Here is a 26806-nt window from a genome sequence, read left to right on the forward strand (position 1 = left end):
GGAAGAGACCACAAGGGCCATCCAGTCCAACCCCCTGCCAAGCAGGAAACACCATCAAAGCATTCCTGACAGATGGCTGTCAAGCCTCTGCTTAAAGACCTCCAAAGAAGGAGACTCCACCACACTCCTTGGCAGCAAATTCCACTGCCGAACAGCTCTTACTGTCATGAAGTTCTTCCTAATGTTTAGGTGGAATTTTCTTTCTTGTAGTTTGAATCCATTGCTCCGTGTCCGCTTCTCTGGAGCAGCAGAAAACAACCTTTCTCCCTCCTCTATATGACATCCTTTTATATATTTGAACATGGCTATCATATCACCCCTTAACCTTCTCTTCTCCAGGCTAAACATACCCAGCTCCCTAAGCCGTTCCTCATAAGGCATCGTTTCCAGGCCTTTGGCCATTTTGGTTGCCCTCTTCTGGACACGTTCCAGCTTATCAGTATCCTTCTTGAACTGTGGTGCCCAGAACTGGACACAGTACTCCAGGTGAGGTCTAACCAGAGCAGAATACAGTGGTACTATTACTTCCCTTGATCTAGATGCTATACTCCTATTGATGCAGCCCAGAATTGCATTGGCCTTTTTAGCTGCTGCATCACACTGCTGACTCATGTCAAGTTTGTGGTCTACCAAGACTCCTAGATCCTTTTCACATGTACTGCTCTCAAGCCAGGTGTCTCCCATGCTGCCCCTTCTCCCCGCTGCCCCTTTGAAGAGCCATAGCATCACAGAATCTGAGAACTGGAAGGGGCTGAAGGGTCATCTAGACCAACCCCCTGCAAGGCAGGCATCTCAGCTCAAGCATCCAGGACAGATGGCCCCCCAACCTCTGCTGAAAAACCTCCAAGGAAGGAGAGCCCACAGATCCTTTTCACATGTCCTGCTAGGAAGCCAGGTGTCCCCCATCCTCTCTTTGGGCAGGTGGTTCTTCCTGCCTAAGTGCAGGACCTGAGATTTATTTTTCCCTGTTGAAATTCAGTCGCCAGTTCGCGGGGGCCAGACATGCTGGGCGCAGGGGGCGGTGCGGAGGCCAGGCCGGCCAAGCCCTCCTTCATCTCCTACATCAGCCTGGAGGTAGGTCGGGCACTGAGGGGACCAGGAGAGACGGTTGGTCTGAGAGGAAGGGAGCGTGGGCGCGCGGGTGGGGCTGGCTGGCGGTGCGCGGGATGAGGAGGGAATTGGGTCTCAGGGGGAGAAGGGTTTATTTACACATTCCTGGTAAAATTAAATCGGGAGTCCCTCCAGGGAAATTATGTGTTTTTGTTAATGACCATGATGGTATCAGGGAAGTTCTCAAACAAGACATGATTACAATACACATAGTCCATCACCAATTATAGCTCACTGTTCTAGCACCCGTGAATTTAACAGGCTTCATGATACTAGTTATATTATATTATGCCTGACCTGGCCACAGTGATCCATGCGATGGTCACCTCTAGGCTTGATTATTGTAACTCGCTCTATGTGTGGCTGCCCTTGAAACTGACCCAGAAACTCCAGCGGGTGCAGAATGCTGCGGTGAGACTCCTTACGGGGTCCCAGCCGCGGGATCACATTCATCCAGTGCTTTACCAGCTGCACTGGCTCCCGGTGGAGTACAGGATCAGGTTTAAGGTGCTGATTTTGACCTTGAAAGCCTTATGCGGCTTAGGACCCTCGTACCCACGGGACCGCCTCTCCCGGTATGCCCCGCAGAGGACCTTAAGGTCCACAGATAATTACATACTGGAGATCCCGAGTCACAAGGTGGTTAGACTGGCCTCGACCAGGACCAGGGCCTTCTCAGTACTAGCCCCGACCTGGTGGAACGCTCTCTCTCAGGAGACTAGGGCCCAGTGGGAGTTGCCATCTTTTTGCAGGGCCTGCAAGACAGAGCTGTTCTGCTTGGCCTTTGGACTGACTCAGTCTGACCCCGGGGTTATCCTCCCCTGATGTTTTATCCTAAAGATATTCAAATGAGGTTCCACTTATAGATTCCTAATTTTAAAATTGAATTCTAACATTGTATTTAATATGAATTTTAATTGAATTGTTTCTTTTATGCTTGCTTTGAAATTTTTGTTGTTAGCCGCCCTGAGCCCGGTCTTGACTGGGAAGGGCGGGGTATAAAAAATTTATTATTATTATTATTCTGAAATGTTACCTTCATTACTTTGAAAACATGTCTAGAAAATGGTACATACAAACAACAGAAGCTCACATACACTACAAGCCTTTAAGATGGATTTCCTGTTACTGATGTGAAGAAAAGTGTCAATTCGGAGAGAAAGACTTTAAAACTCCAAACACTTTAAAAAGCGTTCCATAATAACCAAAGCAGAATCCACAATCCTTCTATTTAAACCATTTCCCTTCTTTGAGTTAATTCATGGCTTGTAGAGTTTCCACTCTTACAGCTCTTACCCCTCAGAGTCTTTAGGTGGTTTGTAAGACTTCCACTACAACTGAACCTCAATCCACTTCCGTAGGACTTACATGGTTTCTCCCCAGTATGAATTTGTTGATGTTTTGTAAGACTTCCACTCTGACTGAAGCTCTTTCCACACTCCATGCATTTGAATGGTTTTTCCCCTGTGTGAGTCCGTTGATGAATTCTTAGTGTTCCACTATAAGTGAAGCTCCTTCCACACTCCATACATTCAAATGGCATCTCTCCTGTGTGTGTTCGATGATGTGAATTCAGTTGCCCACCTCTACAGAAGCACTTTCCGCATTCCATGCATTTAAATGGTTTCTCCCCCGTGTGAGTCCGTTGATGAATTCTTAGTGTTCCACTCCGACTGAAGCTCGTTCCACACTCCATACATTTAAATGGTTTCTCCCCCGTGTGAGTCCGTTGATGAATTCTAAGGTACCCACTTTGACTGAAGCTCGTTCCACACTCCATACATTTAAATGGTTTCTCCCCAGTGTGTTCCCGTTGATGTCTTGTAAGGTTTCTAATAATAGTGAAGCTCTTTCCACATTCCATGCATTTAAATGGTTTCTCTCCCGTGTGAGTCGGTTGATGTTGTCTAAGGTTTCCAATAGTAGTGAAGTTCTTTCCGCACTCCATACATTTAAATGGTTTCTCCTCTGTGTGAGTCCGTTGATGGTTTCTAAGGTTTCCACTAGTAGTGAAGCTTTTTCCACACTCCATGCATTCAAATGGTTTGTCCCCTGTGTGAGTCCGTTGATGAATTCTAAGGTTTCCACTAGTAGTGAAGCTTTTTCCACACTCCATGCATTCAAATGGTTTGTCCCCTGTGTGAGTCCGTTGATGAATTCTAAGGTTTTCACTCTGACTGAAGCTCTTTCCACACTCCATACATTTAAATGGTTTCTCCCCTGTGTGAGTCCTTTGATGGGTTCTTAGTTCTCCACTCTGACTGAAGCTCTTTCCACACTCCATGCATTTAAATGGTTTATCCCCAGTGTGTTCCCGCTGATGTCTTCTAAGGTTTCCAATAATAGCGAAGCTCCTTCCACACTCCATGCATTCAAAAGGTTTCTCCCCCGTGTGACTCCGTTGATGAATTTTAAGGTATCCACTCCTACTGAAGCTCTTTCCACACTCCATGCATTTAAATGGTTTCTCCCCCGTGTGAGTTCGTTGATGAACTCTAAGGTGTCCACTCCTACTGAAGCTCTTTCCACACTCGGTACAATTAAATGGTTTCTCCCCTGTGTGAGTCCGTTGATGCCTTCTTAGTTCTCCACTCTGACTGAAGCTCTTTCCACACTCCATGCATTTAAATGGTTTCTCTCCCGTGTGAGTTTGTTGATGAATTCTAAGATCTCCACTCCGACTGAAGCTCTTTCCACACTCAATACATTTAAATGGTTTCTCCCCCGTGTGAGTCCGTTGATGGTTCCTAAGGTTTCGACTCGCACTGAAGCTCTTTCCGCACTGAATACATTTGAATGGTTTCTCCCCCGTGTGAGTCCGTTGATGGTTTCTAAGGTTTCCACTCGCACTGAAGCTCTTTCCACACTGAATACATTTGAATGGTTTCTCCCCCGTGTGAGTCCGTTGATGGTTTCTAAGGTTTCCACTCGCACTGAAGCTCTTTCCGCACTCCATGCATTTAAATGGTTTTTTAATGGCTTCTTCGTTATTTGCATTGAAATGCCTCCCCAGATTTCTGGTGGCCTCCTCCATTGTCTTCTTTGGAGGGTGAAGGGGGGAGGAAATCCTATTTGTTTTCTAGGAAGAAAACAAAGGAATATTACACACATCAATCAACACCTGCTCTTATTTTAACATCTCATACATTCTCTCCTGCCCTCCATATGTTCCAATTTTTTAAGAAAGGCAAATGAAATAATGTTAAATAACTGTAATGCATCACCAGCCTTTCATAACCCTTAATCAGCGTTAAGGAAGCAGCATTATCTCAGAATACGCTTGAACTGTGGAGTTTACTCTTTATAAAAAAGTGGTTTCTCATAGGAAAGGGAGCTGCTCTATGTCCATGAACCTGCCCACTATTCATCAGGGTCCTAAGTTAAATGAATACAATTTTGTGTACTGGAAGCAACATTTGATAGTGCTTCTAGAAGCAAGAGAAGCCTTGGAAGCTACAGTGGTACCTCAGGTTACGAACTTGATTCGTTCTGGAGGTCCGTTCTTAACCTGAAATCATTCTTAATCTGAGGTACCACTTTAGATAATGGGGGCTCCCACTGCCCCGCCACACAATTTCTGTTCTCAAGAACCTTCTACATGGGAGAAGATGCCAACTGCAGAAGCCTCTCTCTGGAGGAAGGTCACACAGAAGGAGATGTTGTACTGCATCAGAAGAAGACCTGGACCCTTACTGACCTACCTCCCAGTAAGAAGGCCATACGAAGGAAGTGGGTGTTTCAGATTAAGAAAGGGTGTCACGTTAGCGCCCCACAGCACCTTTAATCTCTTTCCCCACTGGCATGCCCGCTCTCCCTCCGGAGTCCGCTTGGCTGCTTCTACGTTACCTGGGAAAGGATCAAGTTATTCTCAGTGGCTCTAACGGGGTTACAAAACAATTCCTTCAAATGGTAAAGCTGCCACCACCCGGGGTCTCCTTAAAGCTCACCGGGACTAATAATTCACTCAGCCTGGTAGAGGGCAAAACAGCCTAGGACTGGATTTAGCAGTGTAACCAGAAAGGGCCAAGATCCACAAAGAAATATCTTTTAACTATTTATTGTAAAACGGTTAAACAAACTAAAATGCAACAGTTCTCAGAAAAAGGGAATACAAAGAGAAAACAAGAAAAGCATAACTAACTTACGGATACAAACTTAAGACAAAGTTGAAATCAAGACTGCATCTCTCCATCCCGGGCAGGTTGCAGTCAAGAGCCATTGGCAGACCTCAGTCTCTCTTAGGCTCCTTGAAGAGGAACAAAGCAGCAGTACCTTGCTGCGCCATTTTGCAAAACAAAAGGACAATAGAGCCCACTTCTTACAGACTTAAATCTCCAAAACCCTCGAGGTATTCCACGAGGCAGTGAGAGATTTCACCTTCTTGGGCTCCTTGATCACTGCAGATGGTGACAGCAGTCACGAAATTAAAAGACGCCTGCTTCTTGGGAGAAAAGCAATGACAAACCTAGACAGCATCTTAAAAAGCAGAGACATCACCTTGCCGACAAAGGTCCGTATAGTTAAAGCTATGGTTTTCCCAGTAGTGATGTATGGAAGTGAGAGCTGGACCATAAAGAAGGCTGATCGTCGAAGAATTGATGCTTTTGAATTATGGTGCTGGAGGAGACTCTTGAGAGTCCCGTGGACTGCAAGAAGATCAAACCTATCCATTCTTCAGGAAATCAGCCCTGAGTGCTCCCTGGAAGGACAGATCGTGAAGCTGAGGCTCCAATACTTTGGCCACCTCATGAGAAGAGAAGAATCCTTGGAAAAGACCCTGATGTTGGGAAAGATTGAGGGCACTAGGAGAAGGGGACGACAGAGGACGAGATGGTTGGACAGTGTTCTCAAAGCTACGAACATGAGTTTGACCAAACTGCGGGAGGCAGTGCAAGACAGGAGTGCCTGGCGTGCTATGGTCCATGGGGTCACGAAGAGTCGGACACGACTAAACGACTAAACAACAACATTCCACGTGGGCTTATAGGTCATTAGCCAATCTCTGTTAGTTTTGCGTTTGAATAATCCAATCAAAAGTTCCACAACCGTTTGTCTTGTCAATCAATTAGAGGCTACACAGATGCCCTGTGTTTACCCATTAATCAACCTGCAGGGCAATTAGCACTTTCGGTTCTCAGCGCGCACCAGACAACCATTCCTCCCTAATTTCTTATCACACAGGAATGGGAGATTTCACAGCTGCAAGGTTGGGGAAATTATACACGGGATCAAAGAACAGGATAGGAGTCATAGATCCTCTTTCTCAGAGTTCAAGAGTTTAGATTCCCAGGCCATTCTCTCTCTCGATGGCCAGAGTCCCCATGAGGCTTTGCAACTCCCATGGTGCTCTGCACAGGCCAAGGATAGGAATACACATAAATCCATGACAAAGGGGCAGAAGAGGAAGTGCAGCGCAAGGCTTTCCTCAACACTATGGCGAAGATTATGATGATGTCTTTGCGCCAAAGGTGAGGTACAGCAGCGTAAGAATGCTTTTGAGCATTGCAGCCACCAAGCAAATGGAAATGAGGCACATTGACATTGCAAGTGCCTTCCTTCAGGGTCAAATTTCAGAGGCAACCTAAAGGTTTTATGAAACCACATGAGGGACATTTAGCGAGCAAACTGCAAAAGGGACTTTATGGACTTTATGCTAGAGCCTGGAATCAGAAACTGTACAAAATGCTGATGCAGCTTGGGTACAAACAAGGCCATGCCGACAAGGGCCTGTTCAGCAAGTCAAGTAAGGGAGCATTTATTTTTCATAAGTTTTAGCTTTTGCTGATGACTTGATTCTTGCCACAGCAAATGACAGACACTATATGCACACGTTGTGAAACACCTAAGCAAAGAGGTTGAGGTCAAGGAACTGGGAAAGATCCAGTACTACCTCGGAATCCAAGTTCAAAGAGAAGACTCAACGGCAAAAGATTCATCACCTAATCCAGAATTTGCAAATGCAAGATGCACACCCAGTTGCAACGCCCATGGCTACTGACTTCTTAAAGAATCAGCAGGATTTGAAACCATTACCTGACAACATAGAATGCAGGCCAGCAATTGGTAGACTTTTGTATCTTGGTACCACTTGCAAACCTGATTTAGCTAATGCTGTGGGTATTCTTAGTAGGAAGGTAAATGCCCCCCCCCTGAATAGGATTGTGTGGGTGTGAAAAGGGGGGTACGGTATTTGAAGGGCACAATGAATTGTAAATGGAGGTTGCCAGCTGTTAGTAATCCTGAAAGTTTGGGGATATTGATGCAGATTGGGCCGGATGTACCACTGACTACAAATCAACAAGTGGATATGTATTTATGTTTGGGGAGGGATTCAATTAAATAAATAACAATAACAATTGTAATGATAAATACACAGGCTGTTGGGGGGGGGAATCCCACCCATTTCCATAACAATCTTCCCAATCCCTTAAATCCCAGATTTAAGAGATATGAAATAGTGGCAGCAATGGAAACCTGGTGGAATGGGGAGAAGGAATCCTTTAGATGCTTCTCTAGAGAAACACAGGCATGTGGGTGAGACTGTAGTTGCCAAGACAGAAGCCTCAAAGGGCGGAAATCATAAAGGGGGCTTCCTCCCTTTCCCCTTTCCCCCCATGGTTGGACTCCCTATAACAGCCCCCAGCGCCCCATGCAGGAGCTGACCTGAGACTTATGGCAGGGCAAGGACTGAGCTTCAAGGGAGGAGAGGGTGGGTGGATCAGGCCTCCTGTTCAGGGATCTCTCTCTGGTCTACTCAAAGGAGATTCCTGGGCAGGAGGGAGAAGTCAAGGCAGGCAGCCCCCAAGTCTCTCTCTCTCTCCACCTCCTGCCAATGCTGGCTTTGATTCCTCCTCCAGGGATGCTTCCCTCCCTCCCTCCCTCTGCCCCCCAACTTCCTCTGCCCTCCTCCCTCTGCCCCCCAGTCTCCCCTTTATAATAATAATAATAATTTATTTATACCCCGCCCATCTGGCAGGGTATATCTGCCCAGAGGCCCCCCTGGCAAGCTCAGCCTTCCTGCCAAATCTCTCCCAAGCGCCCCCCCTCTCCATCCGGAGGGGCCTCACCAGGTGAGCAAGGAGGGGGGAGATGAGGGAGACGGGGGGGTCTCTATCCAGGCCTCTCTCGCCCCCTTTAACCCTTCCATGGACTCCCTCTCTCCACTTCTCCACCCAAAGGGGAGCCAGGATCGCGGCGCCCCAGGGATTCCTGCCAGGGGGAATCCGGAACTGGCAGAGAGACGCGGAACTGGGGCCTCGGTTCAAGTCTCAGCCCTTAAGGGGGGGCTTCCCATTTCCATTCCTGAAAAAGCGCCCGGGGGGGGGGGCAGGGCAGCTGAGCATCTCTTGACTCCCAAGCGGAGGGGGCAATGCAAACCCTGCGAATGGAGGGTCCCCGATTTAAAGCTGGATGGCACGGATCGGGGCCTGTGCAGAGAGCGCCCAGGAAGGGAGTTGTTCTGGGGGGGGTCTCTGCCCCCTTTCTCTCCCCACTCATCGCAACCTCCCTCCCCCCCTGCAGCTCTACCTCTTTGTCCTCCCTGCTCCCCCCTCCCTTGCTCGCTCTTCTATTCTCTTTTCCTTTTCCTCTGGGGGAGGGGCTCCTTTATCCCAGCAGGGCCTGAATCAGCCCCTCCCCCGCTCGCCTGACCCACAGAAAGAAGGGGGAGGGGAGGACTCCCCTACTTTCCTGCCTCCCCCACACACACCCAAAAGCCCTCCCTCCCTTCCCAGCTGCCCTGTTTGCAGATTGAGGGGGAGCAAAAGCGCGTCTTTATCTCTCTCCCGCCCCCCACAATAGATATAGATATATTTCGCACCTCTTTTTCCTCCTCCTCCTCTGCCGACCTGCTCCACTTCCGGGAATGTGGATGGCGGCCCCTCCCCCTCCCACCTTGGCCCCCCTCCCCCCTCCAAACTTCCTGCCTCTCTAGGAAGCGGAGCTCACTGACCCTTGGGGAAGAATGAGTGACGCCTCTCCCCCCCCCCCCAGAAGACACAAATTCTCCTCCTTCCAAACAAGCTCTGAATATCCTGTTTTTTTCCTGATCATCTCCCAGCTTCGATCCCCGGAGGCAGCAGGGAAAGAGATCCCCCCCCACCTCCCAAAAAGTCCACCATCTCTTTTGATCCCTTCCCAGGAGGGGGGGAGGGGGATCCAGTCAGTTTCACACCCATTTCCCCACGTGGGGGAGGCAGGGCTGTGACGTAGGGTGTCCCCGTTACAACAGCCCTGCAGAGTAGACCGGAGTTGGGACCAGCGCCTTTGGATGACCCTCAATGGTCTTCTCCCTTGTCATTATATATGTGTATATATATTCCCCCTTCTCCCCACTGCCCCTTTCAAGAGCCATAGCATCACAGAATCTGAGAACTGGAAGGGCCTGAAGGGTCATCTAGACCAACCCCCTGCAAGGCAGGCATCTCAGCTCAAGCATCCAGGACAGATGGCCCCCCAACCTCTGCTCAAAAACCTCCAAGGAAGGAGAGCCCACAGATCCTTTTCACATGTCCTGCTAGGAAGCCAGGTGTCCCCCATCCTCTCTTTGGGCAGGTGGTTCTTCCTGCCTAAGTGCAGGATCTGACATTTATTTCTCCCTCTTGAAATTCATTCTGTTATGCAAGGACGTGCCGCAGCGGAGCTGCTATTCCTGTAACAGGAAATCTAAGGGATGCATTAATAGCGCAAGTTGCACCCAAATTCTTGGTTCTCATCCTCCCGAGTGGTGGGTCTATGGCTGGGCAGGATCTGCCCCACCTCAGACTGCAGGGGAGGCAGCTCACAGGATGGACTGCTCTCCAGTGCACCCCTTTTCCCAAGGGAGGAGGGTCCTGGCTGGACATCTCCTCCCCCCTGACTTGCTTTGCCTCCCCAAGTGTCTGCGAAATGGGCCCTCAGAGTCCCTCTTCAGACTCCCCTATAGGCCCCACTTTGGCTCAGTCTCTTAAGTGGCCCCTCAGGGTTCCCCTTCAGACTCCCCTATAGGCCCTGTTGTGACGTGGGGTTTGTGATTTCAGCTCTCTTGACATAATATGCTGGAGACAGTTCTCTAGTAACAGCTCTTTATTAAAGTGAACAAGACTGACTCTGAGGGCAGGAAGGCTACATTTATAGGGACAGGTTACAGGTAGGTAGCCGTGTTGGTCTGGGTCGAAGTAAAATAAAAAAATTCCTTCAGTAGCACCTTAAAGACCAACTGTTAGGGAATTTTACGGGGGGGGGCAACCAAACGAGGATTAGTTTAGACCCCAGAGTGGACCCCAAGAGGACCCCGCCAGACCATGCCCCAAACCCACGGACACATCGCAAGTAACCCCAACCCATGGGAATGAGCCCTGTTGAAATAAAGGCTTCTCTCCATTCCCGCTTCTCCCTCTCCCCCGTATAACCCTTTCTATATGGTAGTAACATTGTCACAACTCATGAATGAAACCAAGTTATGAATGTAGTGAAAATTATGAATGAAACCCCTTCTCCTGTCCGCTGCGTCTTGGCCAATCAGACAATTGCAATCTCTTTGCAGAGCCTAGCTCAGCTAACTCTGCACGCTCGAGTAAGCTGCTGACGAGGCGATGACAGGAGAACAATCACTGACAGTTCTTCGAACCTTCGGAAGCTAGTAATCTAATCAGAACTTGCTACATTGTATCCAAGCGACTCAGGCAAAGAATGAGACAGTGAGTCCAGATAGGGGAACTCAGGAATCTTTATTAAATCATATAAAATCACTGCAAGCATGGATTTTATTGGAACCAATGTTCGTTTGACACAGGCACTGAGGCCTCACAAAGACCCCAGGCTTCGACATAATCCCCGAAGCGTAGAGTCACGTACACAGGAAAATGTCCCCTCCACCTTGAACACAAACCCATCAGGCTTAATCCTTGAATATCCTTCCTTCCTGGGTTTCACACATGCCAGGGGCTAAGTACACCGGAGTTCCATTATCACCTCCTATCTGGACATGTCTGGAACCTTTCCTAATACTCATCTTTGCGGAGATCTCAATGCCTGGACCATCAAGTGACCCATCAGGGGGTCGTTGTCTGTTTCTCCCTTTGCATAAATCTTGTTTATCTTGTTTACCCATATGGAAATGTATCCTCCCCTCTCATGACGTTTCTGTGATGTATCAATGATGTATGTATGACACTTTTTGCAATGTTTTATGGGAAATATGTGAAACCTTTAAAAGTTGTTGTAACCTTTTGTTCGGGGTTCATTCTTTGCATTGAACCTGCTGCGCAGCAATAAACCTTGGTGTTTTTGCTTCAACCTCTGGCTGGCCTCCTTCCTTTGCTTTCCGCAGTCACCGCAGGCCCTCGCCTGACGAGCTGGGTGTCCCGGCTGCCTCGCACCCAGATTTTGCCCCAACACCAACTAAGTTTTTATTTTGGTATGAGGTTTCGTGTGCATGCACGAAAGGTATCTGAAGAAGTGTGCATGCACACGAAAGCTCATACCAAAATAAAAACTTAGTTGGTCTTTAAGGTGCTACTGAAGGAATTTTTTTATTCATAGGGACAGGGAACTAGCTAGAAAGGGATACATTTTGGAGGGAACAATATCAGGCAATCACAGTGCTGCCTTTTGGAGGGAACCAATAAGACAGAGGATCCAAATTGTTGTTGTTTAGTCGTTTAGTCGTGTCCGACTCTTCGTGACCCCATGGACCATAGAACGCCAGGCACTCCTGTCTTGCACTGCCTCCCGCAGTTTGGTCAAACTCATGTTTGTAGCTTCTTCTCTTCTCATGAGGTGGCCAAAGTATTGGAGCCTCAGCTTCACGATCTGTCCATCCAGGGAGCACTCAGGGCTGATTTCCTTCAGAATGGATAGGTTTGATCTTCTTGCAGTCCATGGGACTCTCAAGAGTCTCCTCCAGCACGATAGTTCAAAAGCATCAATTCTTCGGCGATCAGCCTTCTTTATGGTCCATCTCTCACTTCCATACATCACGACTGGGAAAACCATAGCTTTAACTATACGGACCTTTGTCGGCAAGGTGATGTCTCTGCTTTTTAAGATGCTGTCTAGGTTTGTCATTGCTTTTCTCCCAAGAAGCAGGCGTCTTTTAATTTGTGACTGCTGTCACCATCTGCAGTGATCAAGGAGCCCAAGAAAGTAAAATCTCTCACTGCCTCCATTTCTTCCCCTTCTATTTGCCAGGAGGTAATGGGACCAGTGGCCATGATCTTGGGTTTTTTTATGTTGAGCTTCAGACCATATTTTGCGCTCTCCTCTTTCACCCTCATTAAAATGTTCTTTAATTCCTCCTCGCTTTCTGCCATCAAGGTTGTGTCATCTGCATATCTGAGGTTGTTGATATTTCTTCCGGCAATCTTAATTCCGGCTTGGGATTCATCTAGTCCAGCCTTTCGCATGATGAATTCTGCATATAAGTTAAATAAGCAGGGAGACAATATACAACCTTGTCGTACTCCTTTCCCAATTTTGAACCAATCAGTTGTTCCATATCCAGTTCTAACTGTAGCTTCTTGTCCCACATAGAGATTTCTCAGGAGACAGATGAGGTGATCAGGCACTCCCATTTCTTTAAGAACTTGCCATAGTTTGCTGTGGTTGACACAGTCAAAGGCTTTTGCATAGTCAATGAAGCAGAAGTAGACGTTTTTCTGGAACTCTCTAGCTTTCTCCATAATCCAGCGCTTGTTCAGTCTTGGCTCAAACCTGCTGCGCAGTAATAAACCTTGTCGTTTTGCTCCGGATCGTGGCGGGACTCCTTCCTTTACTTCTGCCGTGAACCGCGGGTTCCGTCCGAGGAGCTGGGTGACGGAGCAGTCTCGCACCCAGGTTTCCCATAACACCATGGGTCAATGAGCTATGCTTCCTAGAGTTGTGCTTTTTTCTAAGGGAGAGGCACGGATAGATGGGAAGGGTCTCCACCCTGCCTCATTTTCGGAAGAGAAGAGGCCTGGAGAGGAGGAGGAGGGGGAGGAGGAGGAGGAGGAGGGCCACTTAATTGGGAGGTTTGGGGAGGGAGAGAAGAGTGTGCTTCTCCTCCCTTCCATCTACAAACAGGGCAGATGGGGGGAGGGGGTTGGGGAGGGAGAGGAAGGTAGAGAAGGGCTCCCCTCCCCCGTTCCTTCTTCGGATCCTTCTTCGGATCCTTCTTCGGATCTTTGAACCAATGACACTGCAAGCCATAGCTTACAGAAGATCAAAAATGATTATGAGGCTCTGGGCAGGAAGTTGAAGCATTTAGATGCACAAATTGTCATCTCTTCTGTCCTCCCAGTTGAACGACATGGCCCAGGGAGAGAGGGAAAAATAGGGGAAGTGAACAACTGGCTTCGCAAAGGGTGCAAACAGGAACGGTTTGGATTCCTAGATCACGGTCTGCAGTTTCTTGAAGATGGACTTCTGGCAAGTGATGGACTGCACCTCACAAAAGTTGGGAGGAATGTTTTTGCCACAAAACTCAAAAGCCTCATCAGGAGGGCTTTAAACTGACTTATGTGGGGGAGGGAGACAGTGGTCCTGAAGGTAGAATCATAGAATCATAGAATCATAGAGTTGGAAGAGACCACAAGGGCCATCCAGTCCAACCCCCTGCCAAGCAGGAAACACCATCAAAGCATTCCTGACAGATGGCTGTCAAGCCTCTGCTTAAAGACCTCCAAAGAAGGAGACTCCACCACACTCCTTGGCAGCAAATTCCACTGCTGAACAGCTCTTACTGTCAGGAAGTTCTTCCTAATGTTTAGGTGGAATTTTCTTTCTTGTAGTTTGAATCCATTGCTCCGTGTCCGCTTCTCTGGAGCAGCAGAAAACAACCTTTCTCCCTCCTTTATATGACATCCTTTTATATATTTGAACATGGTTATCATATCACCCCTTAACCTTCTCTTCTCCAGGCTAAACATACCCAGCTCCCTAAGCCGTTCCTCATAAGGCATCGTTTCCAGGCCTTTGACCATTTTGGTTGCCCTCTTCTGGACACGTTCCAGCTTATCAGTATCCTTCTTGAACTGTGGTGCCCAGAACTGGACACAATACTCCAGGTGAGGTCTGACCAGAGCAGAATACAGTGGTACTATTACTTCCCTTGATCTAGATGCTATACTCCTATTGATGCAGCCCAGAATTGCATTGGCTTTTTTAGCTGCTGCATCACACTGCTGACTCATGTCAAGTTTGTGGTGATTTCCCATGCTCTGTGAGGAGTCTATCAAATGCTGAAGATGATCATCCAAATGTCAAGGACCAAATGGAGCAAGCAGCATGCAGACCTAGTGGTGGGACGAAAATATCCTTAAATAAGAGACATGGGGGAATGATCAACGGTCTTCAATGTCTGTATACTAATGCACAGAGCATGGGAAATAAACAAGATGAACTTGAGCTCTTGGTACAGCAAACTAAATATGACATAATAGGCATCACTGAAACCTGGTGGGATGAGTCTCATGACTGGAATGTAGTAATAGAGGGATACAATCTATTTAAGAGAAATAGACCAAACAGGAAAGGAGGAGGAGTAGCTTTATATGTTAGGGATATGTATACCTGTGAAGAGATCCAGGATTTAAAACTTCAAAGCCAAATTGAGAGTATCTGGGTCAAAATTAAGGGAGAGAAAAACAACAGTGATCTCATTGTGGGAGTTTACTATAGATCCCCAAGCCAAACTGAGGACACAGATGATGCCTTCCTGGAACAGATGGCCAAGCATTCCAAAGGAAGTGAGATAGTAGTAATGGGGGATTTCAACTATCCTGATATTTGTTGGATGTCAAACTCAGCCAAGAGCATAAGGTCGAACAGATTCCTCACTGGCCTTGCAGACAACTTCATTGTCCAGAAAGTGGGAGAAGCAACAAGAGGATCAGCCATTTTAGATCTGGTCCTAACCAATAGTGATGACTTGGTTAGTGGGGTAGAAGTGGCAGGATCATTAGGTGGGAGTGACCATGCTCTTCTGGAGTTTATTATCCAGCGGAAAGGAGCAACCAAGCATACTAAGGTCCAAATTCTAGACTTTAAGAAAGCCAACTTCAGAAAACTTAGGGAAACGCTGGGTGAAATCCCATGGACAGTAATACTAAAAGGGAAGGGAGTTCATGATGGTTGGGAGTTTGTTAAAAGGGAGATATTAAAAGCAGAACTTCAGGCAATACCAATGAGACGGAAACATGGAAGGTGCCTAAAGAAGCCAGGCTGGCTATCTAAAGAACTTTTGACTGAGTTAAGATTTAAAAGGGACATGTACAAAAAATGGAAAAGGGGGGAAATCTCCAGAGAGGAATTCAAACATATAGCCAGCACGTGTAGAGACAAAGTCAGAAAAGCTAAAGCACAGAATGAACTCAGGCTCGCTAGAGAGGTTAAAAGCAACAAAAAGGGCTTTTATGGGTATGTCCGTAGCAAAAGGAAAAACAAGGAAACAGTGGGGTCACTCAGAGGAGAAGATGGTGAAATGCAAACAGGGGACAGAGAAAGGGCAGAACTCCTCAATGCCTTCTTTGCCTCAGTCTTCTCCAAGAAAGAAAACAACGCCCGACCTGAAGAATATGGAGCAGATGATTCAGCAGGGGAAACACAGCCCAGAATAAGTAAGGAGGTAGTACAAGAATACTTGGCTAGTTTAGATGTATTCAAGTCTCCAGGGCCAGATGAACTACATCCAAGAGTATTAAAAGAACTGGCAGAGGTGATTTCAGAACCACTGGCAATAATCTTTGAAAATTCCTGGAGAACAGGCGAAGTTCCAGCAGACTGGAGGAGGGCAAATGTTGTCCCTATTTTCAAAAAGGGGAAAAGAGAGGACCCAAACAATTACCGCCCAGTCAGCCTGACATCAATACCAGGAAAGATTCTAGAGCAGATCATTAAGCAAACAGTCTGTGAGCACCAAGAAAGAAACTCTGTGATCACTAAAAGTCAGCATGGGTTCCTGAAAAATAAGTCATGTCAGACTAATCTGATCTCATTTTTTGACAGAATTACAAGCCTGGTAGATGAAGGGAACGCTGTGGATGTAGCCTATCTTGATTTCAGCAAGGCCTTTGACAAGGTGCCCCATGATATTCTTGTAAAGAAGCTGGTAAAATGTGGGCTAGACAATGCTACCATTCAGTGGATTTGTAGCTGGCTTACTGACCGAACCCAAAGGGTGCTCATCAATGGCTCCTCCTCATCCTGGAGAGTAGTGACTAGTGGGGTGCCGCAGGGTTCTGTCTTGGGCCCAGTCTTGTTCAACATCTTTATCAATGACTTGGATGATGGGCTTGAGGGCATCCTGAGCAAGTTTGCAGATGACACCAAATTGGGAGGGGTGGCTAACACCCCAGAGGACAGGATCACACTTCAGAATGACCTTAACAGATTAGACAACTGGGCCAAAGCAAACAAGATGAATTTTAACAAGGAGAAATGTAAAGTACTACACTTGGGCAAAAAAAATGAAAGGCACAAATACAGGATGGGAGACACCTGGCTTGAGAGCAGTACATGTGAAAAGGATCTAGGAGTCTTGGTAGACCACAAACTTGACATGAGTCAGCAGTGTGAAACAATGCCTTATGAGGAACGGCTTAGGGAGCTCGGTATGTTTAGCCTGGAGAAGAGAAGGTTAAGGGGTGATATGATAACCATGTTCAAATATATAAAGGGATGTCATATGGAGGAGGGAGAAAGGTTGTTTTCTGCTGCTCCAGAGAAGCGGACACGGAGCAACGGATTCAAACTACAAGAAAGAAAATTCCACCTAAACATTAGGAAGAACTTCCTAAATATATGGAATTAAAAGTCAAAGAGGAATATGAAGTAGAAATTGCTAAAAGATTAATATAGGATGAAGCGCAGTAAGGAGGAATTGAGGAAGTCAAATATAATGATTAGAGACGAAATTGTGATTATGAAATCTTTGGTTGTGTGTATTTTGTTTTATCTGTGTTTAATTAAAAAATAAAAAATTTTTATAAAAAAAAGGAAGAACTTCCTGACAGTAAGAGCTGTTCGGCAGTGGAATTTGCTGCCAAGGAGTGTGGTGGAGTCTCCTTCTTTGGAGGTCTTTAAGCAGAGGCTTGACAGCCATCTGTCAGGAATGCTTTGATGGTGTTTCCTGCTTGGCAGGGGGTTGGACTGGATGGCCCTTGTGGTCTCTTCCAACTCTATGATTCTATGATTCTATGATTCTATGAGTGGGAGGATGGGGGACTAGCCCCCAAGTAAAGATCTTCTGGTAAAAGATTTATAATGAAATGAAAAAAGTGTTGAAAAACACATTTATTAAGAAACCAGGAGCTTTTTTACTTGGGATAGTTAGAGAGGAAATACCTAAGAAAGACGTTACGTTTTTTCTGTATGCCACAACAGCAGCGAGAATTTTCCCGGATAGGAATTGGAAGAAGGAAGATTTACCTACAGTGGATGCGTGGCAGTTGAAGAAGATCGAATTTATGGAACTGGCTGAATTGACCGGAAGACTCCGTGACCAGAGGGAAGAGTCGGTGGAAGAAGATTGGAAGAAATTTGAAATTTGTTTGAAAAATAATTGCAATATTGAGAATGTTTAAGATTTGGAAGCACATAGAGGTAGTAGAAACGGATTTGTTGATATTTCTTTTTTCTCTTTATTTTAACATAGTAAGTCTTATATTTAAGTGTTAATTTAGTTTTGAATGGATTTTGAAATGTGATATAAAAGTAAAAAATAGGTTAAGTATGTGAAAACAGGATTTGTACCATGATTTAGAAATTACTAAAGATGATATACAATGAAACGTAGTTACCGGTAGGGGAGACATGAGGAAGTCAACAATATCATGGATAGACACAAGAATATATTATTCTCTGTTTCTTCTTAAGGTTATTTTTCATTTTTGTAAGTTGATCTTTTTGTATGTTTGTATTTTGTATATTTGTTGTATCACAATGGGGAATTTCCCATGTGGTTTGTCTGTATGTGTTTTTGTTTTCTTTTTTCATGTTATAAAATTCAATACAGTGGTGCCTCGCTTTACGAATGCCTCGCACAACGAAAAACTCGCTAGACGAAAGAGTTTTGCGTTGCGCGAGGCATTCGTAAGACGACAAAATTTTCTATGACCGCCGCTTCGTATTACGAAGCGCGGCCATAGAAAGCGGCAAAGGAAAATCAGCTGTCAGCGCGGGAAGCTGACAGCTAATCTTCCTTTGCCAGGGGGGACTGAGCCGAAACGCGGCGGTGCGGCGGCTGCCCCTGCCTGTATCCCCCTTGGCTCGGGGAAGACAGACGGGGGCAAGCAGCACCCGCTGCGATTCAGCTCCGTCCCCCGGAGCCACTGCACCGCCCCGCACCACTGGGGGGAGGCAGGCGGGAGGCGGTGGCGGGAGGTCTTCCCCCACCGCCGCCTCTCGCCCCGCCCTACCGGCACGGAGCGCAACTTTGGAGACCTCCGAAGTTGCGCTCCGTGCTGGGGGAGGCAGGCAAGGCGGTGGCTGGGAGAAGAGAGCTTCTCCCCCCGCCGCCTTGCACACAGCCGGCATCGGACGGGGCTTCGGAGACCTTCTCCGAAGCCCCGTTGCATGCCGCTGCCAGTCCCCCAGAGCCTATAGGAACGCATTGATTAAGTTTCAATGCATTCCTATGGGAAACTGGGACTTGCTAGACAAAAAATTAGTTACACGAATTGACCCGTGGAACGAATTAATTTCGGCTAGCGAGGCACCACTGTGTTTGAGTTTTTAAAAGTTCCACATCAAAACATCACAGGTATGTCACAGAAGAGGAGTGGTGTTGGGCAGAAATCTGTGATCCAGACCTGCCTTGTCAATCACACCTGGTTTCAACATCCATCTAAGACAAGGGGGGGGAAATATCCCCCCACCATTTAGCCGAGGTCCACTTCCGAGGGTCTTCTGGCGGTTCCCTCACATTTACAGGGTACCAGGCAGAGGGCCTTTTCGGTAGTGGCTCCCTCCGTGTGGAACTCCGTGTGGAATGTCAAAGAGAGAAGACCTCTGAAGGATCTCTCAGACGGGGAGGCTACATGCTGCTTGCTGCTTGCTGCCCAGCCCGCCTTCCCTCACTAGGAAAACGGACGTATGGCACCCAAAACAGAACTTATACTTCAAACAGAGCCTGTTTGGCTTCTGAAAAACGTTCCGAAACTGCAACACTCATTTCTGGGTTTGAAGTGTTCAGGTAGCTTGAGAACTAAACTGTTCGAAAACTGAGGTACGAGTGTATTTGTTTTTCCCAAGTTGAACTGTATTTATTCCCTCCCTCGGTGGTGATTTTCTTGAGTCAAAATGAGAGTACACCCTAAACATTCTTAAAGGAAAAAAAGCACTGAGTTATACCATAACATACCATATCAGTGGAAATATAATTTAATGAAGAATATAATGCAATAACGTATACGAAGGATTATTTATTACAACATTAGTCATAAAGAAGAAACGTGAAACAAACAGAAAAAAAATGGATATACAGGCAGAATTGCCACATTGGCACTTTGTGATAAGTAAGTGGCTTTTGCGTTGAAGTTTGGGGACTCGGTCTCTAAAAGGTTCGCCATCACTGCCCTCGGATCATGTCCACTTTCAAAGGTGGAGGGAGGCTTTCCACCCTCAGGGCCCAGAGGGGGCTCCTGCCTTGGGGCAGCTGGTGGAGTTGGAGGAAGTTGACCCTTAGCACTCTCGCTTTGGGTCCTGCCTGAACCTCCTTCCACATTAGACTCATCCTTACATTGCTTTGAGATGCTCTGGTACGGCCCCTTCTTCCCTGTGCCCCCTTCCCTCCTCATGCAAGACGTGCAGCTAGGAACAGAGCCTGTCCTGGTTATGCCACTAAACACCCCTTTTATTTCTCCTGCCACCAAACATAGCTATGCACAATATATATATAAATCAAAAGAACAGATGAGGGGTTCAAAATTACCTTGGGCATATAAGGAGGTGCTTTCAGTCTTTCTGTGTCTTCATGGTTGCATCATTGCAATTATAACAGTGGGAGTGATGCTGCTATTCCCATAATATTAATCTAATTCTGCTTCCAAAGCAACACCTCCAGTCTCAGCTCCACTTTGTGCAAATCTCTATTCCCAGATACAAACATTTCCAACTCCCTCCCCCAAACACCTGAAGGGAGGGGTTTGCCAATTGTGTTATTGAGCTAGATCTGATCCTATAGTTTGCATTGCCCCCCCCAATATTCCTCCTAAAATGCTTCTGAAAAATGCTTTCCTCTCTGCCTCTATGCCTCTGTGTGTCAAAGTGCAATGTAACAGTGAGACTTGCTATCAAGGCTAAGAGCTGACCTTGTCTGGATCACAGAGAGAGGCTTATCAGTGGACGCACGTCCAGCCTGACGCTGGAAGCTGCTAGCTTGATGCATAGTCGTGTTGAAGGGGCTCTGCTGAGTCGTCATGTGTTTATGCACAGGACCGGACACAGGAAGATCCATATATGTACTTGTGACCCCCTTGCGTGCGCACATCTACAGAGGAGGGGGAAAGGAGCCCAAGAAGTGTATAAGAAGCTTTGCAAATTGTGTTTTCTTTACTCTTGTCGTGAGCTGATCACCTAGAGTCTCTTATTAATAAGAAATTAAATTCTTTCTCTGAATCCAACCCTTGGAGTCTTGTTGACTGTTTCTGTCCTTGCCTGGGCGCAACTTAAGGACCCTTATTAGCTGATAAGGCTACACACCAAAACCAGCTCACTCTCAGTCCATCCTCATTCAGAAGCAACACTGCAGACTCACACACTCCCCCTCCCTATCGAACAGTACATTCAATATTATATTATGCTTACTATTGTGAAATGTTACCCTCATTACTTTAAAAACATGTCTAGACAATGCAAAATAAAAAATTCCTTCAATAGCACCTTAAAGACCAACTAAGTTTTTAATTTGGTATGAGCTTTCATGTGCATGCACACTTCGTCAGTGCATGCACACGAAAACTCATGCCAATTAAAAAACTTAGTTGGTCCTTAAGGTGCTATTGAAGGAATTTTTTTATTTTGCTTCGACTCAGACCAACACGGCTACCTACCTGTAACTATGTCTAGACAATGTTACATACAAACAACAGAAGCTCACATACGCTGCATGCCTTTAAGATGGATTTCCTGTCACTGATGTGAAGGAAAGTGTCAATTTGGAGAGAAAGAGGTTCTACACTTTGAAAAGCGTTCCATAATAACCAAAGCAGAATCCACAATCCTTCTATTTAAACCATTTCCCTTCTTTGAGTTAATTCATGGCTTGTAGAGTTTCCACTCTTACAGCTCTTACGCCTCAGAGTCTTTAGGTGGTTTGTAAGACTTCCACCACAACTGAACCTCTATCCACCCTAGGACTTACATGGTTTCTCCCCAGTATGAATTTGTTGATGTTTTGTAAGACGTCCACTCTGACTGAAGCTCTTTCCACACTCCATACATTTAAATGGTTTCTCTCCTGTGTGAGTCCGTTGATGTTGTCTAAGGTTTCCACTCTGACTGAAGCTCGTTCCACACTCCATACATTTAAATGGTTTATCCCCTGTGTGTGTTCGATGATGTGAATTCAGTTGCCCACCCCTACAGAAGCACTTTCCACATTCCATGCATTTAAATGGTTTCTGGCCCGTGTGAGTCCATTGATGAATCCTTAGTGCTCCACTATAAGTGAAGCATTTTCCACACTCAATACATTTAAATGGTTTCTCCCCCGTGTGAGTCCGTTGATGTCTTCTAAGGTTTCCAATAATAGTGAAACTCTTTCCACACTCAATACATTTAAATGGTTTCTCCCCCGTGTGAGTCCGTTGATGTCTTCTATGGTTTCCAATAATAGTGAAACTCTTTCCACACTCAATACATTTAAATGGTTTCTCCCCCGTGTGAGTCCGTTGATGAATTCTAAGGTCTCCACTCTCAGTGAAGCTCTTTCCACACTCTATACATTTAAATGGTTTCTCCCCCGTGTGAGTCCGTTGATGAATTCTAAGATTTCCATTATTTGTGAAGCATTTTCCACACTCAATACATTTAAATGGTTTATCCCCAGTGTGTTCCCATTGATGTCTTCTAAGGTTTCCAATAATAGTGAAACTCTTTCCACACTCAATACATTTAAATGGTTTCTCTCCTGTGTGAGTCCGTTGATGAATTCTTAGTGTTCCACTATGCGTGAAGCTCTTTCCACACTCCATACATTTAAATGGTTTCTCCCCCGTGTGAGTCCGTTGATGAATTTTAAGATTTCCATTATTTGTGAAGCATTTTCCACACTCAATACATTTAAATGGTTTCTCTCCTGTGTGAGTCCGTTGATGGCTTCTAAGGTTTCCAATAATAGTGAAACTCTTTCCACACTCAATACATTTAAATGGTTTCTCACCAGTGTGAGTCCGTTGATGGTTTCTAAGGTGTCCACTCTGATTGAAGCTCTTTCCACACTCCAGACATTTAAATGGTTTCTCCACCGTGTGAGTATGTTGATGGTTCCTAAGGATTCCACTCGCACTGAAGCTCTTTCCGCACTCCATGCATTTAAATGGTTTTTTAACGGCTTCTTCATTATTTGCATTGAAATGCCCCCCCAGATTTCTGGCGGCCTTCTCCATTGTCTTCTTTAGAGGGTGAAGGGGGGAGGAAATCCTATTTGTTTTCTAGGAAGAAAACAAAGGAATATTACACACATCAATCAACACCTGCTCTTATTTTAACATCTCATACATTCTCTCCTGCCCTCCATGTGTTCCAATTTTTTAAGAAAGGCAAATGAAATAATGTTAAATAATTGTAATGCATCATCAGCCTTTCATAACCCTTAATCAGCGTTAATGAAGTAGCATTATATTAGAATATGCTTGAACTGTGGAGTTTACTTTTTATAAAAAAAGTGGTTTCTCATAGGAAAGGGAGCTGCTCTATGTCCATGAACCTGCCCACTATTCATCAGGGTCCCAAGTTAAATGAATACAATTTTGTGCACTGGAAGCAACATTTGATAGTGCTTCTAGAAGCAAGATAAGTTTTGGAAGCTACAGTGGTACCTCAGGTTACAAACATAATTCATTCTGGAGGTCCGTTCTTAACCTGAAATCATTCTTAATCTGAGGTACCACTTTAGCTAATGGGGGCTCCCACTGCTGCCGCCACACAATTTCTCTTCTCAAGAACCTTCTACATGGGAGAAGATGCCAACTGCAGAAGCCTCTCTCTGGAGGAAGGTCACACAGAAGGAGATGTTGTACTGCATCAGAAGAAGACCTGGACTCTTACTGACCTACCTCCCGGTAAGAAGGCCATACGAAGGAAGTGGGTGTTTAAGATTAAGAAAGGGGCAGAAGAGGACTTCCGGTTTACCGCCATTGGGAAAAGTCATCCCAAAGGGGTCTCTGAGTTCTGGGACCCCTGCCTGGAGGAGATAGGAGGGTGGAAGCTAAACAACCCCCCCAGAAGAAACCCCAACCTGGGCTGGTTGGGGACGTGGGTCCAGCTGAGCCAGGAAGAGTCTCCCCGCTTCCCGCTAGCCCCCGGAGGCAGCGAGAGAGAGCGGGTGGCAGACAGGCTCTTGGAATGACGCTGCTCCATCCAGGTGCAGCTTGGAGACGGCACCAATTGAGCGGTGAATTCTTCCCAAATTGATTTGGATATTTCAATTGGAATATTACTTTTAATTTGAAAGAACTTGGACAATCGGAGAGGGGTTTAAAGGGATTGGGAAGTCGCCCCCCCCCCCAGCGCTGCGTTGAAATCGAAAGTAAAGACAAGCAGCTACAACCGGATGCTGTTTTTAAAAAATTAATATCTCTTAAACCCCAACTCGAAACCTCCCCAAATTCAGGGGAAAGGGAGAGTGGACTGTCTACTTGAGACCCCTGAAATCTTAGAAAATTGGACTTGATATTTCCGCTGCAATTTGCTCCGAAAGGGAGTCCCCCCCCCCCGGCAACCAGACAAGCTGACGTCACAATGCTCTGCTAGCCGTTTTGAACTTTTCAACCCTCGCTCTGTTTGGAAGGCCTTTGATCTATTCTGACAGCTGTCAGAGCCCTGTCAGAGCAGGAAAAAAGCAGGAAAAAAAGCAGTTTTCTGCCTGTGTGTTGAAAGGGGAATTAAAACAATCAATTTTAAAGACTTTGGCTGGATTATAAGATTGAAATAGACTGGAAATCTCCTTGATTGACTGTGCATTGCCCTCTATAGGCAGCTAGCTGTACCTTCATCTTTAGAGTAACTGCTGAGAACTAGGTTTATACTATCTTTGCTTAGATTTAAAAGACCTTGAAACTGCAGCTGCAAGCACCAGCAACAAAGAGAGTCTGTGGCTTAAGAATTCTGTTCTGATGATGTAGGTAGTCAAAAATCACCCAAAGAAAGATCTAAGGCTCAAGAAAAACTGGAAAAAGCAAGACAAGGTCAGGCTGCGGGCCTACCTAGGAGAGCATCTAACCCTGTACTACAATCTGGAGAAGTACAGGGAAGAAGAAGAAGAGGAGTTTGGATTTGATATCCCGCTTTATCACTGCCCGAAGGAGTCTCAAAGCGGCTAACAATCTCCTTTCCCCTCCTCCCCCACAACAGACACCCTGTGAGGTGGGTGGGGCTGAGAGACTTCGGAGAAGTGTGACTAGCCCAAGGTCACCCAGCAGCTGCATGTGGAGGAGCGGAGATGCGAACCCAGTTCCCCAGATTACAAGTCTACCGCTCTTAACCACTACACCACACTGACTCTCAGGGGGCACAACAAGGGCTACAAGGCTCGCAATTTGAGCAATTATTAACAGCCTTGACAGAAATCAAAGATCAATTGGATGTGAACTCGGCAGGTGTCAAAGCAGTGATCAACAGGTTGGATGGAATTGATGCATCGGTGAAAGCCAACACTGAGGCAATTAGTAAAGTGCAGAAAGATTCGAAGTTGGCTACAAAAGAAGCAAAAGAATGCAAAGAGCAAGTTAAAGCAGCTGCGGACAGAATTACAGAACTGGAACAGCAAAGAATTTTGCTTCAACGACAGGAGGAATCTACGTAGATTTCTGAGGCTTTTCTTCAAATGCAAGCACGCGAACACCAATTAATTTTGAGAAGATACCCGGAGGCAGATAAAGAAGGATTAGGCCTGAAAGACCAGGTGATAGAAGACTCCACAAACCAGTGGAAACTGGACAAAGAGGACCTTCAGAAAACGATACAAAAAGTATACAGACTGGGACCAAGAGGACAGAAGGGAGCCAAAACACCAGGAGACTGCATCATAGAGTTTCAGACAAGAGCCCAACGTGGCGAAATACTCAGTTGGCATTTTAAAGAAAATCTGAAGATAAAAGGAGAACAGGTGATCCTGTTCAAATTTATCCCAAGATTGTTCCTTTCATTCAGGAACTGTTATTTGGACCTGGCAAGTGCCCTGAAAAAGAAGAAAATTCCATTTCGTTGGGAATTTCTGGAGGGTCTGTTCTTTACATATAAAGACAGAAATACAAGAATCAGAAATCTTGACGATAAGAGAAAGTTTCTGGAGAGAAATGCAAAGGATCTGAACTTGGAAGTACCAGAACCCCCAGAACTACCATCAGATTTACTAGGAGCAGTCGGAGGAAAGTAAAGAAGGAACGTGGCATTAAAACTTTTAACTCTGAACGTACGAGGCCTTAACGCCAAAATTAAGAGAAGTCGGTTACAGCATGATCTGTAAAAGCAGAATTTGGATATTATATGCCTGCAGGAGACACACATCAAAAGACAACATAAAAAATTGTTATTCAATAAAAAATTAGGGCAAGCCTACATCACAGCAGATAAAGTTAAGAAAAGAGGAATCGTGATTTATGTCGAAGATAAATGGGAATCTAAATTACTATTTAAAGATGAAGAAGGTAGATATATTGCAGTGGAAGTAACAGCACAAGGCGAAAAATGTTTAATTTTGGGAATCTATGCGCCAAATGATGCGAAAGCAATTTTTTTCCAGAAGATTCATGATATCCTATTGGACTATATGGATTATAAAACACTGATTCTGGGGGATCTGAATGCAGTATCATCTACTTTAATGGACAGATCTCAAAGGCAGAAATTTACAAACGATGGAAGATTACCTAAATCCTTTTTTGAGATGGTGGAAAATTTGGATTTAATAGATGCATGGAGAATTAAAAACCCATTAGAAAAAGAAGGGACTTTCTACTCAGAATCCCAAAAATCGTGGTCAAGGATTGATTATATTTGAATTTCCAGAGAATTGGTACCTAGGATATCTAAATCGGAGATCTACCCAAGAACTTGTTCTGATCACAATGCTGTGGGACTTGATATCAAATTACATATACAGTGGTGCCTCGCTTAACGAATGCCCTGCTTAACGAAATTTCCGCTTAACGAAAGGTTTTTTCTAGCGGAGGTTGACTCGCTAGACGAATGCGTTTTACGAAAAATTCGTCTAGCGAATCGCGGTTTCCCATAGGAATGCATTGAAATTCAATTAATGCGTTCCTATGGGCAAAAAAAAAAAATCCCCCAAAAATCCAATGCATTCCTATGGGATTCGCTAGACAAATTTTTTCGTTATAAGAAAAGACCTGTGGAACGAATTAATTTCGTCTAGCGAGGCACCACTGTACAGGGTGCTTTCCGATGGAGAATGAATGAAGCTCTAATGAGAAATGAGAAATTAATAAAGGAGACCCAAAAAACCCTGAAAGACTACTTTGAGATAAACTTGAGAACAGAAACGGATAAAAGGGTG

At 45.7% G+C, this 26806-nt stretch overlaps 2 protein-coding genes across 2 annotated transcripts in view; both read right to left on the minus strand.

The window, feature by feature from the left end:
• Positions 1-249: 249 nt before the first annotated feature.
• On the minus strand, positions 250-8966 carry LOC132591665 (oocyte zinc finger protein XlCOF6-like). The gene is made up of 2 exons (XM_060271112.1): positions 8930-8966; positions 250-4189 (listed from the first exon to the last, which is right to left on the minus strand). Exon 2 carries the CDS (start codon positions 4142-4144, stop codon positions 2342-2344), a length of 1803 nt encoding a protein of 600 aa, XP_060127095.1. The 5' UTR covers positions 4145-4189; positions 8930-8966; the 3' UTR covers positions 250-2341.
• A 9819-nt stretch (positions 8967-18785) lies between these two features.
• LOC132591778 (zinc finger protein 208-like) overlaps positions 18786-26806 on the minus strand; it is a 70202-nt gene continuing 62181 nt past the window's right edge. The window contains exon 4 of the mRNA XM_060272201.1: positions 18786-22721. Within this exon, the coding sequence (XP_060128184.1) occupies positions 21420-22721 (1302 nt within the window). The 3' untranslated portion in view covers positions 18786-21419. The remainder of the gene's footprint in view (positions 22722-26806) is intronic.

The sequence above is a fragment of the Zootoca vivipara genome, chromosome 2 (assembly GCF_963506605.1).
Source record: "Zootoca vivipara chromosome 2, rZooViv1.1, whole genome shotgun sequence".
Taxonomy (NCBI): Eukaryota; Metazoa; Chordata; class Lepidosauria; order Squamata; family Lacertidae; genus Zootoca; species Zootoca vivipara.

Coding starts and splice junctions, on each gene's coding strand:
- LOC132591665 (XM_060271112.1), bottom strand. CDS start 4,144: ATGGAGGAGGCCACCAGAAATCTGGGGAGGCATTTCAATGCAAATAAC.